We start from the raw sequence: 17,479 nt of genomic DNA, 5'->3' as shown, positions 1-17,479 counted from the left end.
CGCCGCAATGGGGATAAGTAAGTGTTGTGATACACATTAAGAAACAATTCAGTGTACATGCTTGCTGGGAGGACTTTTCGGGAGTAAAGTAACGATTCTTCCATAATTGGTATGGTCAGACCAGGAAAGTGAGCCAACCATGTGGACATACCACCCCTCACAGTAGCGTGATCTAATATTTTTCTCAAGAAAGTGTAGTGGATGGAAATGGCCTTATGACTCGGTACAGGGTGTGTTAAAAGGTTATCCAGAGGGTTGGTCCAGTCCCCATCCGCAAAGTGTGTAAGGACATGCCTGACATAGAATTGTGTCTGTAGAAGTGGAAGGGGAGACGAAGCAATCACATCATGCCTCGCTGAGACCTCCGAAAGGGTGAGTAGACGGTGGTCTTCCACAGACACCAATGAGCGAATTGACGTTATACCATCCTCCCTTCACATTTTGAAGGGATGGGCAGCCATGCCGTCTAAGAAGTCTGGGTTTTTAATTAAGGGTAGGTGTAAGGAGTGATACGGGTTCAATTTCGCGTCATGTTGCAGTATGTGCCACATCTTCCTGGTAGACCATAGAAGAGGGTTAGACAGAATATGATCAGGTATTTCCCAGTCATGCTGATGGAGGAAACATGTCAAGGCTACAGTCGGTAGGAAGCACTGTTCGAGGGATGTATTCGTATAGATAGAGCTGTTCTGCAACCAGTCCCTTAAGTGTCTCAAAAGAGCAGCATGATTATAAACCACTACATCTGGAAAATTGATATCCCCATTGGATTTAGGTTGAGCAAGCTTGCGCAAAGCGATACGTGCTCGGCCCCCCTTCCATATGAAGGTTCTAATAAGTTTATTAATCTGTTGTGAGTCCTGCTTCGTCAACAGTATGGGAAGCGTTTGCAAGGGGTACAGTATGCGTGGTATAGCCACCATTTTTAAGAGGCTAGCCCTACCAAGATATGACAATGAAAGATGCTCCCATCTCTTAATATCATCGGTTAGAGTGTGTATTACCTTATGTATGTTGAGTTTGCATAGTTCTGAAATATAACGTGGAACCTTAATACCCAAGTATATAATGTATGTGGACACCCAATGTAAGGGGAAACGTGTGGCCCAAGTCGAACACGTCACAGTGCCACACAACAACAAGGCTTTAGATTTGTCCATATTAATACTAAAACCCGAAATGTGGCCGAATAATTGAATCTTGTCCAAAATCTGAGTAAGGGAATGTTCGGGGTCCGATATATAAAGAATGATATCGTCAGCGAAAGCTGAAAGTTTAATTTCCTGACCACTCACTTTTATACCTCTAAAAACAGACCAATCCTGCAATGTCCTAAGCAGCGGGTCGAGGGCCAAGTTAAATAGCAGAGGCGATAGAGGGCATCCTTGACGGGTTCCCCTTTCCAAGAAGAATCGCTGGCCTCTGATCCCGTTAATTAATAGGGAGGCAGATGGAGCGTTGTAGATATATCGTATATAGTTAATAAAACTCGTATCAAACCCCCTTGTCTCCAACACAGCAAACAAATGTGGCCATAGTACCATATCAAAAGCCTTATTGGCATCGAGGCTAAGAAGCATGTTTGAGTCTGTGGAAGACTGGGACGCCGCTACCGCCGCCAGTGCCATGCGGATTGCCTTAACCGCATGTCTGCCAGTCACAAAACCCATTTGTGTCGTGGTGAGAATATTAGGGAGAATGGATTGGAGCCGCGTCGCCATTATCTTGGCTAGTAGTTTGTAGTCTACATTTAGGAGACTAATTGGTCTGTAGGAGGAAGGAAATTGGTGTCCCTACCAGGTTTAGGGATAAGTGTAATAAAAGCTTCATTAAAAAGCAGGGATGGGGAACTCCATTCGTGTATTGCGTGAAACAATTCCAGTAATGAAGGGACAATTTGGGCCTGTAACATGCGGTAGTAATCGCCCGACGAGCCATCAGGGCCTGGGGACTTACCATGGGGCAAATTGGAAATGGCGGTGCTAATTTCCTCCGCCGTTATAGGACCCACAAGGGCTTCTCTCTGGTCTCTGGTCAGGGGGGGCAATACGTCATCTGTGAGCAACTGTGTTTGTATATCAGTATCTATTTGTGTCGATTGAAACAAGGACTGAAAGTAGGACTGAAATTGTTCTACTATTTCCTGAGACTTTGTGATAACCCGGCCGGACCTAGGGTGGTGTATATTGGTTATAACATGATATTTTTTGGGGGGTCTAGAAATGACCGCCAATAACCTACCAGCCTTATTGCCCCATCTATAAAAAATGTTTTTGGTGAAATCTAAGGAATGTTTCGCTTGGGTGGCTAAGTAGGTTTCAAGTAGGCGTCTATCCTGTTTGTATTCGTCAAGAGTAGTCTCTGTTGGGTTAGAAGTATATGTTAGAAAGGTCCTGGACATAGTTGCTTTTAACATAGTGTATTCCAATTTGGAATCTCTTTTTTTCCGGGTGACATAACTAATAATATGACCCCTCATCACTGCCTTTGAGGCATTCCAAAATATTTCGGGTTTGTCCCAATATTCTATGTTGTCATCAACGTAATTAGTACAGTGATATGTTAGGTATAGTTTAAAGTCCTCCGCATTTGCCAGGTATTGTGGAAATCGCCAAATACGATCTGTTGAATGCATTTGGGGATGAGCCAGCGCTAATGTGATGGGGGCATGATCAGAGATCAATATGTCTAGTATATCTACCCCAGCAATCTGGGACATTAAGTCATCGGCAATTAAAAACCTGTCAATACGAGACAAGGTTCCATGTGCCAACGATAAATGGGTGTACGTCTTGTCAGTTGGGTGCAGCAATCTCCATGGGTCAGAGAGGTCCAAGGAGTCTCGAAATGCCAATAGGTGTCTGCTCTGGGAGTCAGTAGTTCTTGGCACACTCGGTGATCTGTCAACTGTAGGATCGTCCACCATGTTATAATCCCCACCCACTATCAGGGAGTAGTTAGTTCTGCTTAGAAGAATATGGGCAATGTCCTGAATAAATGTATGTGTATTGACATTCGGGGCATATAAGTTGACAAGGGTATATTTGGTATGAAAGAGCTCTATGTCCATAATGATATATCTGCCTTCGGGATCAATGATTTCTGTCAGGACAGTAACAGGAAGGTTTTTCTGAATAAGTATTGCTACCCCTCTGGCTTTTGTGCAAAAGGGAGCAGCGATACAGGGACCAAGCCATGGTGCCTTCAATACATTTTCCTCACCCGCCAGCCAGTGAGTTTCCTGTAAGAAAATCACATCCGGGTGGAAACGTATAAGGTGCGTGACCACACGTCGTCGCTTGACTGGGGAATTAAGTCCTCCTACATTCCAAGAAATGAAGTGTATCGTCTTCGGGGGTAGTACCTCAGATGAGGAAGAAACTACAGACGGCATGGCTACCCAATCCCCTCAGGGCATTGAGAAACTTGACTGGTAAGCAATAAACTCAAGCGGACAACGGCGGCCCGCCTCCCAACCCAAGGTCGCCAGAACATCAGCGATTTCAACAGCATAAACATCAGCATGACATGAAATATATAACACAGTCTCAATATGTGAAATAACAATAGTGAACCATAATGACTCATAACTCTTTTTTCCAACATTTTCTTAACATCCAAAACCATAGTGGGCACCAACTAGGTCTAGTGGTGCGCACACAAAATACCAACAAAGTAATTACTAAATTAGTAAAAGTAGACACTCATAGTAAAGTACTATATTAACTGTAGAAAGAAAAATAAACCAATAATTGGCGAACACACATCCACCCGAGGCGGGAGTACCCGATGTGATCAACCCATAGCTCCTCCCCGACAGATACCCTAATTAACAGGTGACTTTGATGGGGATTTGTGAGACAGAAAGTGAGATCTCGCCACTTCCGGGTCTGTGTAAAACACTTGATTACTATTCTCTGTGACCCGTAGTTTGGCTGGGTACAACAAGGCAAACCTGATGTTTTTACTATGTAAATGGGAACAAACTTCAGAGAATTCCTTTCTTTTCTGCGCCACTGCAGCTGAGAAGTCTTGGAATATCAAGATCTTGTGACCCTTGACTAACAATTCTCTAGTTTTACGATAAGCTGTGAGAACATGTTCTTTGGCCCTATAGTCAAGGTAGCAAGCAATGACCGGGCGTGAGCGCTTCCGCGCTCCGTCCTGTATCGCCCCCAGCCTATGGACTCTTTCCAGATGTGGGATTTCCATATCATCTATAATTCCCAACGAATTTGGGAGGTCTACAGAAAGATATGAGGAGAGGGCTTGGCCCGTCAAGGACTCCGGAACACCTATAAATCGAGATCTATTCTCCAGGTCATCAACTTTATCCTGCAGTTGTTGTATATATGTATGTTGGGATGATATCCCCTCCTGACAGGATTGGACCAAGTCCTCAGTGTCACCCAGTCTAGTTTCCAACGCAGTAAGACGCGTTGCGTGAGAGTCTATGCGAGCCAAGCCCGTTTCTAATCGGGCCTGTAGGTCGTCAAATCGCTTATCAAGCAAGGGCATGAGGAAACCAGAAATCTCTTTAGCCGTAAGGGGAGGGGTTTTGTCACTAGGTAAGCTAGGTGATTCCGACCCGTGTCCAACCGGGGAGGTTGGGCCTGATTTAGGGAGGGGCTCTTTCCCCTTTCCTGCCTTATAAGAGGTGTTGTACTGTTTCGGGGGCATGGTCTTGTCGAGGTATTTGTCCACACCCCAGAGAATGAAATATGGAATAGTCAACGTCACCTACAAACAGTGTTTCCCCCGATATAGACAATGGCAAAAATACAAAGGCGATTACATATAAAGCTCGGGCGGAGGTGCTAAGCCAAGCCCATTATCTAGAGCATACCGCAACCTGCAAGAGAGCCTATGAAGCAGCCCCGGCAACAAACTGCGGCAGTTCTCGACTAGAGTGAAAACATATATCTACAAACAATATATTATGTATCTAGGAACAATATGTTATGTCAGGCAATACAGAATAGAGTATCTGAATAAAAATATCAAATGTCACATGTTAGTATTAAGAAAAACAAAAAAAAACAAACGGTACATAAATGTTGCCTCAGGATCTAGCAGAGCTGAATATATGGCTAAAGCAATCAAAGAGATACAGAAGAGGAACACAATCTCACTGGGTAGCACTATTCCCTCTGTTGCAGAGCAGGGAAATATTATCCAGAGTCCTCTTCGGGGAGTGTAATATCTCGACACAGCACCAGCCGATGCTAAACTGCGTTGGAAGAGGCGGGAGGCACCCCAATAGGGACCGCGGCAACACAGTCCATAGAGAATGTCAGTACTCCCCTATCGCGGTACCATAAAAAACAGGGACCCGTGAAAGCCCAGGTAGGGGGCCAGTCTCCTTCGGAAACAAGTAAGAGGCTCTTGAACAGAGAGAAGAAATAGAGAGGGATGCGAGTGAGGGTAGGTTTGATTAGGGAGGAGAGGAATGTTTTGCGAGGAGGGGAAATGGCTCACACATGAGGGGGGGTGGTACCAAGAGTGGGGTAGAGTGAAAAAGCAGAGGGAGGACGTTAGTATAAGGCAGTAGGGGAGACAAACAGTGTTAGTACCTTTGGCGGGCACAAGGCCCTGCAGGCGAGAAACAGCCCCGACAGCAAAGTCCAAGCTCCGATCCCCAGCACCCAGACGGCAACAGGCGCCGTCGTCTCAGGCGCCGTGCAGACACAAGTCGTCGATCACCACCTCCGTCCTCAGGAACAGCAGCGTGCCCGTCCCAGAGAGTCGGGCAACGCGCCCGCCGGTATAGGGCCAAAGATCCTCCCTGCGGCTAGCGTTAGTTTCCAGCACGATCCATCCGCCCGTGCCGGGAGAGGCAGAACTTACAGCAGGGTCGTGGGCCTCCGGTTAAGCACAAAGGGTCCTTGGCAATAAGGGATCCCACACACCCCGACAGTAGCCCTCAACGTCAGGGACACCCAGCAGCAGCTCTTTAGGTATGGCGCCAGCCACCCGTACGTGGGAGCCCCGGGGTCCGGGCAAAGAACCCGCAGGGTCCGTGCCGGAAAGTCAGCTCAGGGGGCAGGTCTTCAAGTGGGTACCCCAGATCAAGCGCCCAGCCAGCTCACAGAATTAGGGTTGCTTCCCCGCTGCAGCACTGTGTGAGGTCCCTCCCCCCCGAGAGCGATCGCACTCGTGCAGCTCCCAGCGCCGCCCAGGCCGGGAGAAACCAACCCGCCGTCCAAGCTCCGCAGCTGCGTCTGTCGTGTCAGGCAGGATGGGTGAAGAGGGATTTCTCTCCGTTGCAGCGGCCTCTCTGCTCCCCACGCCCGCAGGATCCGGGCCGAGCGCCGCTCAACTCCCGGCGCGGCTTAAAAGCTATGGTCAGGGGAAGCCGATACGCCGTCAGAGCCGTGCAGCCATGCCAGACTCGCTGGGCAGAACGGGGCAGAAAGGGTCTCCTCTTTGCCGCAGCCACTGCTCCGTATGATCGGCGGCTCCCTCACATCATCCAGCAGCAGGATCCGGGTCAGAGGGCAAGCAGAGTCCCGAGCCCCAAGGTCCCCCTAGCGGCAACCAGGTCAGTCACTCCCGCCGGTCCCGCAAAGGTCCGGTCCTCCCACAACTGTCTCTCTTCAGCGGTCCGCACCCGACAGCTGGTATCCGCTTGATGCCAGCGAAGCAGGTAGAAATAGGGTGAGCCCGCTACAGGCCCGTCACCGCTATCTTGTTCGCGCCAACATCGGCGTTCATGCGGGCCATCACAAATTGTGGCCAGACTCCAGTGGCTAAAACGAATCCCGGGGAGATATAGGGGTCATCCGACTCAGCAGCACTTCTAGAGCCCGTATAGGTGCTTAGTGACCCCAAGATTTGCCCCAGAGTGGGGGATGCAGGCAGATTATAGATCTCTAACCCGGGAGAGGAGTTACTCGATGCCCCGCCCACCGGAAGTCTCCTTTCTCCACTCTTATTCCAGCCATTCCTGCAGTCTGGTGGTCTCAATGAATGGTTCTAGACACCCTGCAGGTGCACGCCGCCCACCCGCACCCCGCTCCCTGGCTGCAGCAGGTGCCGTGGGCTGTGTGGGCGCCTGCTGCAGCCGGCACCATTGTCAGCGGTCGGGAAGCAGGAGCGGGGCTGTTGAGTATTGTGTTGTTGTTTTTTTGTGATTGTAATCGGTGCTACTACGGGGCACAGCTACAGGGGGCAAATCTCCTTGGGTCACAGCTACAGGGGGCACAACTACTGAGGGCACAACTAAAGGGGGTATAACCATGGCCACGCCCCTTCCATATGAAGCCACACCCATGTTTTTGGACGCGCGCTAGCTCTGTTTTACCTGTCGGGGGGGGGGGGGGGGAGGGCCAATGGAAACTTTTGCCTTGGGCGCCACAAGGACTACAACCGGCCCTGGCTGTGGTGTTAATGCCGCTCCCTCCTTCTTCTACTCTCATACCAGCTATTTCCTTCCTGTAAGTGAATGTTATTGTGAATGTTGATTGCAAAATTAACCCTTAATTTTCTGGAACAATGACAGCTTGCTCCAGTTAATCAAACATTAAGTCACTGTCCACACATGTAGTGACTTTGCAAGAAAATATAAATTTTCACTTTGCAAATTTACGCAAAAACATCTATATCATATCCGCATTAAAAATGTAGACCAGTAAAAAGTTCTGAGCACCACGACGAACAGGAGTAAGATGGGCATGGTGCGAAACAGAGGGCAATTTAATATCATAATTATGTGCAATTTTGCACTAAACCATAGCAAGCAAGCAACCAGCATAATGGGGGCCTATTTATTATTGTAAATCTATTTTGAGAGGATTGATTAATTTAGTATGTTTACTATTTAACCTAGGGGTACACCGCAGAAATCAGAGGTATCTGCGCTGGTCCCTCAGTTTCGTTCACATAAGCATACCTAAAGCCTTCTAAGGAGTCTTCAAACAGCCTATTTACAAAGCTCCGAAAACCCACTCAGAACAGCTATTGCATTGCAGCCTATAGGCAACCTTTTCACCAGAGAGAGAACTTGAAATGTGCATTGTGGAAAAGTTGAACATCCAAGTTCAAAGTTATTACCTATTTAGCGTAATTTTCTATATCAGTTTAAAGTTTAATAAAACTAAAGACCTAATTGACCTGATTTAAAAGAATAGTAGTAATAATAATAATTTTATTTATAGAACGCTTTTCTCCAGCAGGACTCAAAGGGCCTAATTCAGACCTGATCGCTCGCTAGTGTTTTTTTGCAGTCTTGCGTTCGCATAGTCGCCGCCCACCGGGGAGTGTATTTTAGCAGTGCAAGTGTGCTATCGCATGTACAGCCGAGCGGTACAAAAAAACTTTGTGCAGTTTCTGAGTTGCCCAGAACTTACTCAGTCGCTGCGATCACTTCAGCCTGTCTGGGCCCAGAATTGACATCAGACACCCGCCCTGCAAACTCTTGGACATGCCTGCGTTTTTCCATAAACTCCCAGAAAACGGTCCGTTGCCACCCACAAACGTCTTCTTCCTGTCAATCACCTTGCGATCGGCTGTGCGGTTCTGACCTGATCGCAGCGCTGCAAAAAAAATAAATAGCGTGCAATCAGGTCTGAATGGCCCCCAAAGTCGCTTTACAAGAATCAAAATCATAGCACAGAGCTGAAGTATTACAGCACGAAGAAAACAAACTAAAAAAAACAGTTTACATAATTGGTACAATTACCTTAACGCAGGGTGGTGCAGCCATTTGGCTTTATAAGTACCACAGGTTACATAACCCACCCATGAAAGGTACCAGACAAGGCAGCCATTTTGGATGTGCAACATAGGTTACCCTGGGTGGAATATCCAATCTCTAATAATTAAATTTTAGGTTTTTTATGTTACTGTAATTCAGCTTTAATTCAACAACTAGTTGGCTATGATTAAGTGTAGGACTTGTGTGCAGCCTTCACAGAACCCACTATGATGAGATCCAACGTGTGTCATTCTTCTTCCAGGATGGTGACCTGATGTATTACTGTAACACCTGCAATCAGCCGCTGTGTGCTAGGTGCAGAGATGAAACACATAAAGCGAAAATGTTCTCCTGCCATGACATTGTCCCACTGAGTAAACGTGTAAAGGATATACACAAGAAGTGCTGTAAGTATGGCCATATCTCCATTCTCCATCAGCTCCATAAGTGGCTCATCTGTAATCTGAGGGGGATGGTTATTTCTATTGTGTATTAATTATTTACAATATAAACATTTCAGCTACTTCTCATTTATTTTCATTTACCAGCTTTTCCATGATGAGATTGACCAATAGAGATCTTTGATGGTGGATGAGTGGGCGGGCCTGTTGGGTGGCACAGGAAGTGTACAAGAGTGACAGAAAGTATCAGTCTTGTGTAATCCCTACATAGTCATAATTTTCCTTAAACTACATAAAACATAATAAGCCTAAAACTGAGCTTATTATCCTTTCTCCTCCTAGAGACATCTTCATCCAGGGCCATCTTAACATATAGGCTAACTGGGCAGCTGCTCAGGGCCCCCTGATTCTAGGGGCCTCTGAGGAGGGGTGGGCTGGGCCGGTGAGGCATTTGCCCCCCAGACCAGTGCCTCTGGAGCCTCTTGGGAGGCAGATAGAGAATGCTTCCCGGCTGCTTTGATTGTTAATTACTCAGAGTGGCCAGGCAGCATTCTCTACCTGCCTCCCAACCTGCAGCCAGACAGTGACTGTCAGCATGCTGATTGGTGGATGGCTGGAGTTTTCCACCAATCAGAGTGCTTACAGACATTCACTGTATGGGAGCATGTGGAGAGACGGCTCAGGACTGTAGGAGCGGTAAATTATTATTATTTTAATTTATGTACATGAATGGGTAGGTAGTTGCCCTAGTGCATTGCTTTGCCCAGGGTCTACAATGCTGTTAAGATGGTCCTGCTCCTGCCCATAAATCTCCCTCAACATCAACAACTCCGCCATCTCAGCTGCCTTCCTAGCTCTCTGCCTTGGTGCCAGATGTGACTGTGCCCTCTGCTTTATTCCTCACCTCCAGTACCCCAGTTGGGAGCTATTGCTATAATATGCCTACTTCTTAAATTCTTAGTTCTAGTTCTTAATCCATGATACAACCAAACCTTTCAATCCAACTGAAAGCAGGTTCTATCATTTCCAACATAAAAAGCATTGGCACTTTAATAAAATTGACCATATAGGTTAATGATTTTCTTGCAGACACGTTATGTAATAATTTCTGAAGACTATCCAGTAAAGTCGGCATTAACATGATTAGAAATGATGAAATAACTTCCTCCCAATAAAGCAGAATATGCAAAGCAAAGATCTTGTCTCCTTACTTAGTGCATGATTACATATTGGCCATACTTCTACAGACTGCCCACTCGGCTTGTCCTCATATGTATTTGACCAAGCAAATTGTGTCCTTTTCAGTTGATTTATATCAGGCAACGTTTGCAACCATCAGGTTTGAGGCACTAGGAGACCATTGTGGATATTTATCACCAGTATTGGACTGTCCCTCAGAGGTAGAGAGGAAACCCCTGGTGGGCCCCAGTACCTGGTGGTCCACCTCCTCTTCTAGAGATCAGGTTCCTTACTGCACTTCAATTATACATATGTTACATTATACTGCACTGGACTATGGTGTCTTTTCTGCAGTGCATTCATGTTATTAATCTGGTACATTATCATGTGTGCACCAACAGTATTTACTATGTATATTTATCAAACATGGACCCGTACCACTTAATTACCCCGGTGTGCCCTTCATTTTCCAGTCCACACTGTTTACCACTGATAGTTAGTCATGTGTATTGATACATGTCTCATACAAGTTGGAGAGTATAGAAAGTATAGAGCAGGGCTGGCCAAACCAGTCCTCGAGATCTACCAACAGTTCACATTTTCCAGACCACCTAGCTGGTGCACAGGTGTAGTCATTTCTAATTAAGATGTGCTGCATTCATTCCTAACTGACCATTCTACAGGTCTCCAGGAGGCCTGGAAAATATGAACTGTTGGGAGATCTCGAGGACTGGTTTGGCCAGCCCTAGTATAGAGTATAGAAAACACACAAAAGGGTCTCTTAGCAAGAAGGGTGCAGGGACAACAGAAAAGTACCCACGCTGCCACTAGTATTCCTGGCATACTAAATGTATGACCACTTACTAATGGGGGAAGATTATTGCAGCACTTTCATATATATATGATCAGTGTAATATTTACCATTTGTTGTATGTTTCTTTAAAAACTTGGGTGCTGGATAATAGAGAGAGTTTACAGACTGGACAGAGTAGTAACAATGTCCTAGGGTCATATGGAATTTTATACTTCGTTATATTCTTGCAAGGTGACAGTAAAGCTTTCCAGAAGGCTTACTGACTGGGCAGTGCTACCATATGTTTCTAATAGTTCCCTGACTCGCCCATCTTGCCAACAAAAGGAAGCCTGTAGCTCGATGTGAATTCAGTATTTGATGCTGGATGCTACAGCTAATGGGAGGCTCATGGGCTATGGGAATTACTGTGATTTACCAGTTAGATAATGTCCTTCCTTGTTCTCTTTCCTTTTCAGCAACATGTGATAGTAAGGAGTGTTATATATATTACAGCTGTGTAGAAGTCATACAGTGGGGAGATATAATGCTTGGGTACTGATGGGGATAAGTATGATAGTTCACAACCAATAAGTCATAAACTGAGCTCAGGAGGGAACAGTATGTGTTACAGATGGACGGGATACCGACAGTCATTATACCTACAGCGGCATCCTGTCCATCAGAATCCCAAGAGCCCACCATTTAGTCCCCTAACCCTCACCTTTTCCCTACTCTAACCCTCCCTTATGGGTGCCTAACCCTAAACCTCCCCGTGTGGTTCCTAAACCCTAACCCTCCCTTCCCTGCTGCCTTAACCTAACCCTCCCCACTTGTTGCCTAACCCTAACCTTCCCTTCTATCTACCTAAACATAACCCTTCCTTCCTGGTCCCTAACCCTAACCTTCCAGTGTCTGCACCCTAAGCCTAACCCCCCCTACTGGTGCCTAAACTTTCCCACTTGTCTTCCCTTTAGAAGACTCGATGCATCTCCCCCAAATTTCTCTTGGCTTTATTATGGTTTCTGATGACTATGCAGGCATCAAATTAATAAGGTCAAGCAGACCTCCTCAGGTCCAATAATCAAATTCTTTAGTATAAAGCTGCAGTGAAAATGGATGCATCCTGTTACAAGCATTAGGGGGTATTATATGCAAACCCAGAAAATGCGCGGTCATCTGTGTCCCAAAACTTGTCGGTTCAGTCTATAAATGGAGACGTGTGTAGCCCACAGAGTTTCTATGCGGTTCTCCCACAGGTGACATTCAACAGCACCCACCATATCTTACAAAAGCATCCAATTTGTTTCTGTATTTCACATTCTCTTCTGGTGGCAGTATAATTTATTAATATAAGGGCAAAATTAAGGTTTAATTGCAAGAGCAATATTATTTATTACATATATTAATAAGGCAATATTAACTAATTGTTAATTGGTGTAAAAAGAATGTTTATATGACAGAGGCAAGATTAATTTGTTCTGATGTGGGCACCATTTATATAGCCATAAAATAATAAGTGTTGCACCTGTAATACAGATATTGTGTACACCAAGTAACAATTAATCTTGCCTCTTTAATATAATTAATAAATAATATTGCTCTCAATAAAATTAAACCTTTATTTTGCCCCTAATGTATTAATAAATTCATATTACCCCCTTAAGAGAACTAGTAACGTTAGTGCCCTCTTATTTTATACGTAATAATAATTGTGCTCACTTTAAGGCTGAGTAAGATAAATCGATGTGCACAAACGCAAATGAGGTGTTTCGGGGCGGCAGCTGGATAGCGACAATGTGAGCGCACAGAGCAACCCTGTGTCTTGCGTGCGTTACATAATGCGTATGGAGAAGGGAAGACTGTATCTAATAGATCTCTCCTTTCTAGCACGGGGCTGGTGCACGGGGGGATACTAATTAAGATGATTTCAGTGGCTGGCATAAAGTAACAAGTTTTCACTTGCAGATGCACATTTACAAACCCTTCTCATTAGCCTCACATGTTCTTGCCTTAGAATAAGGTAGTAAGTCAGCCTTCCGCCTGCCCCAACTGCAGTGCACCATGGTTTTGCCCAGTTGTGTGCTTTTTTGCTTTGCTATCAAACCTGAATGAGGCCCAAAGTACAAATGTAGACACAATAGAGGAAGAAGAGCTGCATATATTTGTACTGCCCCAGCCTGTTATAAATCCCTACATTTACAGCTGCAGCAATATTAGGGTGCCCATTCCCAAAGTCATTGGGACCCTAACATGGTGGGGAGGTTATACGCCCATTAACATTTCATCGTACCTCTTAAACCTAACCCATTTATCAACAGCTGTTTCTGAATATTTCTTGACTGTTGTATCTTCTTTGCAGCCTTGCACGAGGAACCCTACATCATGTTTTCCACTGAGAAGAAATCAATGCTTTGCATCAACTGTTTCCGTGACATGCAAGTGTGAGTGGGGATTGACACATTATAGCAGCAATGCTTAACAAATATGCTTGGCTGACTTGCGCTTACACAGACATTGAGGCGGTTTCAGGTCCACTGAGGTTGTGCTTCCTGACAGGTATAGACTGGCAGCTAGTTGCCAGATGGGCTGGTGTGCCTGTATATTAGTTGGCTGATTTTGGCTCCCAAACTTACCGTATATACTCGAGTATAAGTCGACCCGAATATAAGCCGAGGCACCTAATTCTACCACAAAAACCTGGGAAAACCTATTGACTCGAGTATAAGCCTAGGGTGGGAAATGCAGCTCTAGCCGTACACAGCCCTCAGTGCCAGATATGCCCCCACAGTGCCAGATATGCCCTCATACTGCCAGATATGCCCCTCATGCTGCCACTTATGCCCCACAGTGCCAGATGTGCCCTCATGCTGCCAGATATGCCCTCATGCTGCCAGATATGCCCCTCATGCTGCCACATATGCCCCTCATGCTGCCACATATGCCCCCTCCCCAAGTGCCAAATATGCTCCCCCAGTGCCTGTTACTTACCCCTCCGTCGATCCCGCGCTGTCTTCTGAAGGAGGGACATAGAGCGCACAGCGCGCGCCTCTCCTGTGTCCCTCCTGCATCTCCGGCGGCCGCGGCGGGTCTATTAAAGGAAGTGCCGGTTCGTGATCAGAGGTCACGAACGGGTACTTCCTTTAATCGACCCGCCGCTGCCGCCGGAGATGCAGGAGGGACACGGGAGAGGCACCCGCTGTGCGCTCCGTGTCCCTCCTTCACACTGCTCTGCCTGTCACACTGCACTGCCACTGACTCGAGTATAAACCGAGGTGGCTTTTTCAGCACAAAAAAAAGTGCTGAAAAAGTCGGCTTATACTCGAGTATATACGGTATGTTACAATGGGTCTCAGCCCACATCCCAGTCCTGCTGTTAGTCATGGGCCGCAGTAATTTCCTCTGCGCCTGGTTCTACTTTATTACTGGGTTGGTAATAGTGACAAAAGATAGGTATGAACTAAAAATAAATCTCTCAAAATGCTATTTTCAATGTCCTATCAGGCTGCTTTCACATTCCGATAAAGACGTGCATGTCAACACACTATGGGCCTGATTTAGCGATGTACACAAGGCCGATATTTACATAACTGAGTGATTATCAGCCGACTGGCCATGCATCACAGTCACACTGCACATGCACTACGGTACCTCAGCGATGATGCTCGCAGTGAGAGTTTCTTTTCAAAGTAATTGACAGTCAGAATGTTTGGGGGGCGGTCACATGGAGTGACGGCAAAAGTGCAGGTGTGTTGTGACTGTTGTTGGGACGTGTCTGAGCCTACAACTGCAATCCATACACAGAAAATATGGCGCTAGTGCCTCAGTCATTCTGTGCAACGATAGGGTCACTGAGATGATTGATTATCAAAGTGAGTTTGGTATGTTATGCCAGCTGCCGGGATCCAGGCGGTCAGCATACCGACACCGTGATCCCGGCAGCAGAAGATGGTGGGGGGGGGGACGAGCTCAACAAAACCCCTTGCAGGCTCACTGCGCTCGCCACGCAGCGGGCTCGGTGGTCGCATTCCATCGGTCATCTGTGACCACCGCTATGTGTTTGTATGCACTTGCTTGGATCTGTCAACCTCTGGTTGGCATCAGGTACATTCTCAGGCGACGACAGCATTAGCATATTTTCGCATGTCCACAGCGTACGGGATCACAGCTGTGAATACATTAGCATCCATCCCTGAATCAGGCACCTATGGATGGATGCTTCTTTCAATTTCACTTTCCAATATTGTAAAATTGGCTTCTATCAACTGCAATAACAAAATAATTCTTTATTTTATGAACACCACCAACCAGCTGTGAGGTGGTGATTACGCCACAACTTTCAATGAGATAATGAAAAATTACCTCTTACATTGATCATAGTTGGGACGCTCGGACAGATCTTCCGGGGGGAAAAAAAGTGACCAAACTAATGTCATCTGAAGATGGCACCAGCTGCTGTTTGACAGTTTATCAGCTTAACAGGAACCTATGGGGCCTGCTTTTGTGGTCGGAAATGGAGGGATTGCAGCATATACAGTTGTGCTCATAAGTTTACATACCCTAGCAGAATTTGTGATTTTCTGGCCATTTGTCAGAAATATGAATGATAACTCGCAAACTTTTCTTTCACTCATGGTTAGTGGTTGGGTGAAGCCATTTATTGTCAAACAACTGTGTTTACTCTTTTTAAATAATAATGACAACAGAAACAAATAATGACAATACTGTATGCCCCTAGATGTACAGACTTTGTTTTCCTCGTCAGAACATATGCTATAGACTGTTTATGGATTTTCCACAGAGAAAGCCGCGCTCACTGCATTGATATTGAGACCGCTTACATACAAGGGTGTGAGAAGCTGGATCAAGCTGTAATGGTAGGTTACAACCGCAAACCCCATTAAAAATGTAATTTTTTTTTTTACCATAAATCACTGTGGCAGGCTTTAAGAAGCAGCTTGGTAAGTGCATTTTATTCTCCATTTGTTTCTTTAGACTTCTATGAATGATTGACCACTTACCATGACAACCACAGTCACGTGGCACATGATGTAAGATAGGCTTTAAGCACTTTGAGTATGAGTATAGCCATTGCTGCTATTTTACATTATGACTACAGTAATAATGACCAAATTATGATCACCAAACAAATAAACAGTTGAGCAGATACTGGGGAACATGTCAGCTCTTTGCCTTAGTGCTTAGCCACTGGATATATAATGCATGACATTGGGTTGTGCTGAGAGAAATTTCCCACCTACATATATGTGGTGTCAATCTATTGGGCTCTGTAGTATACGTTTTCTGTTGAGAAAGAGTTTGAAAAGGATCCCTAGCAACCACATGTAAGCATGTGATTAGGAAAAAAGACATCTTGGAAATGATCGCTGTACTCACTGAGTTATCAGAACATTGGTGCCCCCAGGGAGCAGTATAGAGATATTGGGACATGTACTAAGCATTGGTGCCCCCAGGGAGCAGTATAGAGATATTGGGACATGTACTAAGCAGTGATAAGAGTGGAGAAGTGAGCCAGTGGAGAAGTTACCCATGGCAACCAATCAGCTGCTCTGTATAATTTTATAGTGTGCAAATTATAAATGTTACTTCAATGCTGATTGGTTGCCATGGGCAACTTCTTCACTGGCTCACTTCTCCACTCTTTTCACTGCTTAGTACATCTCTCCCCAGAATGTACACTGTTTGCTTTTCCAAGCATCATTTGGGACTTATTTGTTGTTAGACCAAGACCCAGAGATCCTAAATATTAAGTATGTTCTTTGAATATGTTCCAGTGTGGGTTGCAAGGTAAGAGTATGCAAAGATGCTACTCAACTAAATATACTATAATGAAGGTTCAAAGTATCAGTGACCTAGCTGCGTTCCTGCATTTGGAAATTGATGTGGCCTGGGAAATGGAGTGACAATTATTTAGGATTGCTAGGACTGAGTACCATGTTAAGGAAATGAATACAACCAAATAACTGACATCCATTATTTATATGAATGTACAGGCCAGGTCGTCTTAAATGTGTGATGGCTTTGTATGCGTGTTGAATACAGACAGTGAAAGAGCTGCAGACTTCAACAAGAGAAGCAATTATTCTCCTGAAAGCTTTGATTGAAGAGGTTCGGAACAGCGCAGATGATGAGGAGATGTCAATCAACACCCTCTTTACCAGCATGCAGGTATCCCAGGAATGTAGACTTCTTCAGACTATGTTACAGTTATAAATGAAAAACAAATGCTAATTAATAAGCTTTATTAATAGTTTTACTTTAAAAGTGGAGACTGCCTCCGTCTGTTGTGTCCAATGTTGAAAACTTTGGAAATTATTCACTAGGAGTCAGTGACATCATTGAAAATAAAGTCTATCCATTCATCAGAAGCTAGTGACATCACTGAGAATGCAG

At 45.5% G+C, this 17,479-nt stretch overlaps 1 protein-coding gene across 2 annotated transcripts in view; it reads left to right on the top strand.

Moving 5' to 3' along the window:
* The window catches only part of RNF207 (ring finger protein 207), a 201,278-nt gene that overhangs the window by 55,257 nt on the left and 128,542 nt on the right, over positions 1-17,479 (top strand). For both annotated transcript variants that reach the window (XM_063943428.1, XM_063943427.1), the window contains 4 exons: positions 8,958-9,102; positions 13,428-13,509; positions 15,867-15,942; positions 17,129-17,254. In XM_063943428.1, the coding sequence (XP_063799498.1) occupies positions 8,958-9,102; positions 13,428-13,509; positions 15,867-15,942; positions 17,129-17,254 (429 nt within the window). The remainder of the gene's footprint in view (positions 1-8,957; positions 9,103-13,427; positions 13,510-15,866; positions 15,943-17,128; positions 17,255-17,479) is intronic.

The sequence above is a fragment of the Pseudophryne corroboree genome, chromosome 10 (assembly GCF_028390025.1).
Source record: "Pseudophryne corroboree isolate aPseCor3 chromosome 10, aPseCor3.hap2, whole genome shotgun sequence".
NCBI lineage: Eukaryota > Metazoa > Chordata > Amphibia > Anura > Myobatrachidae > Pseudophryne > Pseudophryne corroboree.
Note: the sequence above shows the minus strand (reverse complement) of the source record. Positions and strands in the feature narration are given on the sequence as shown.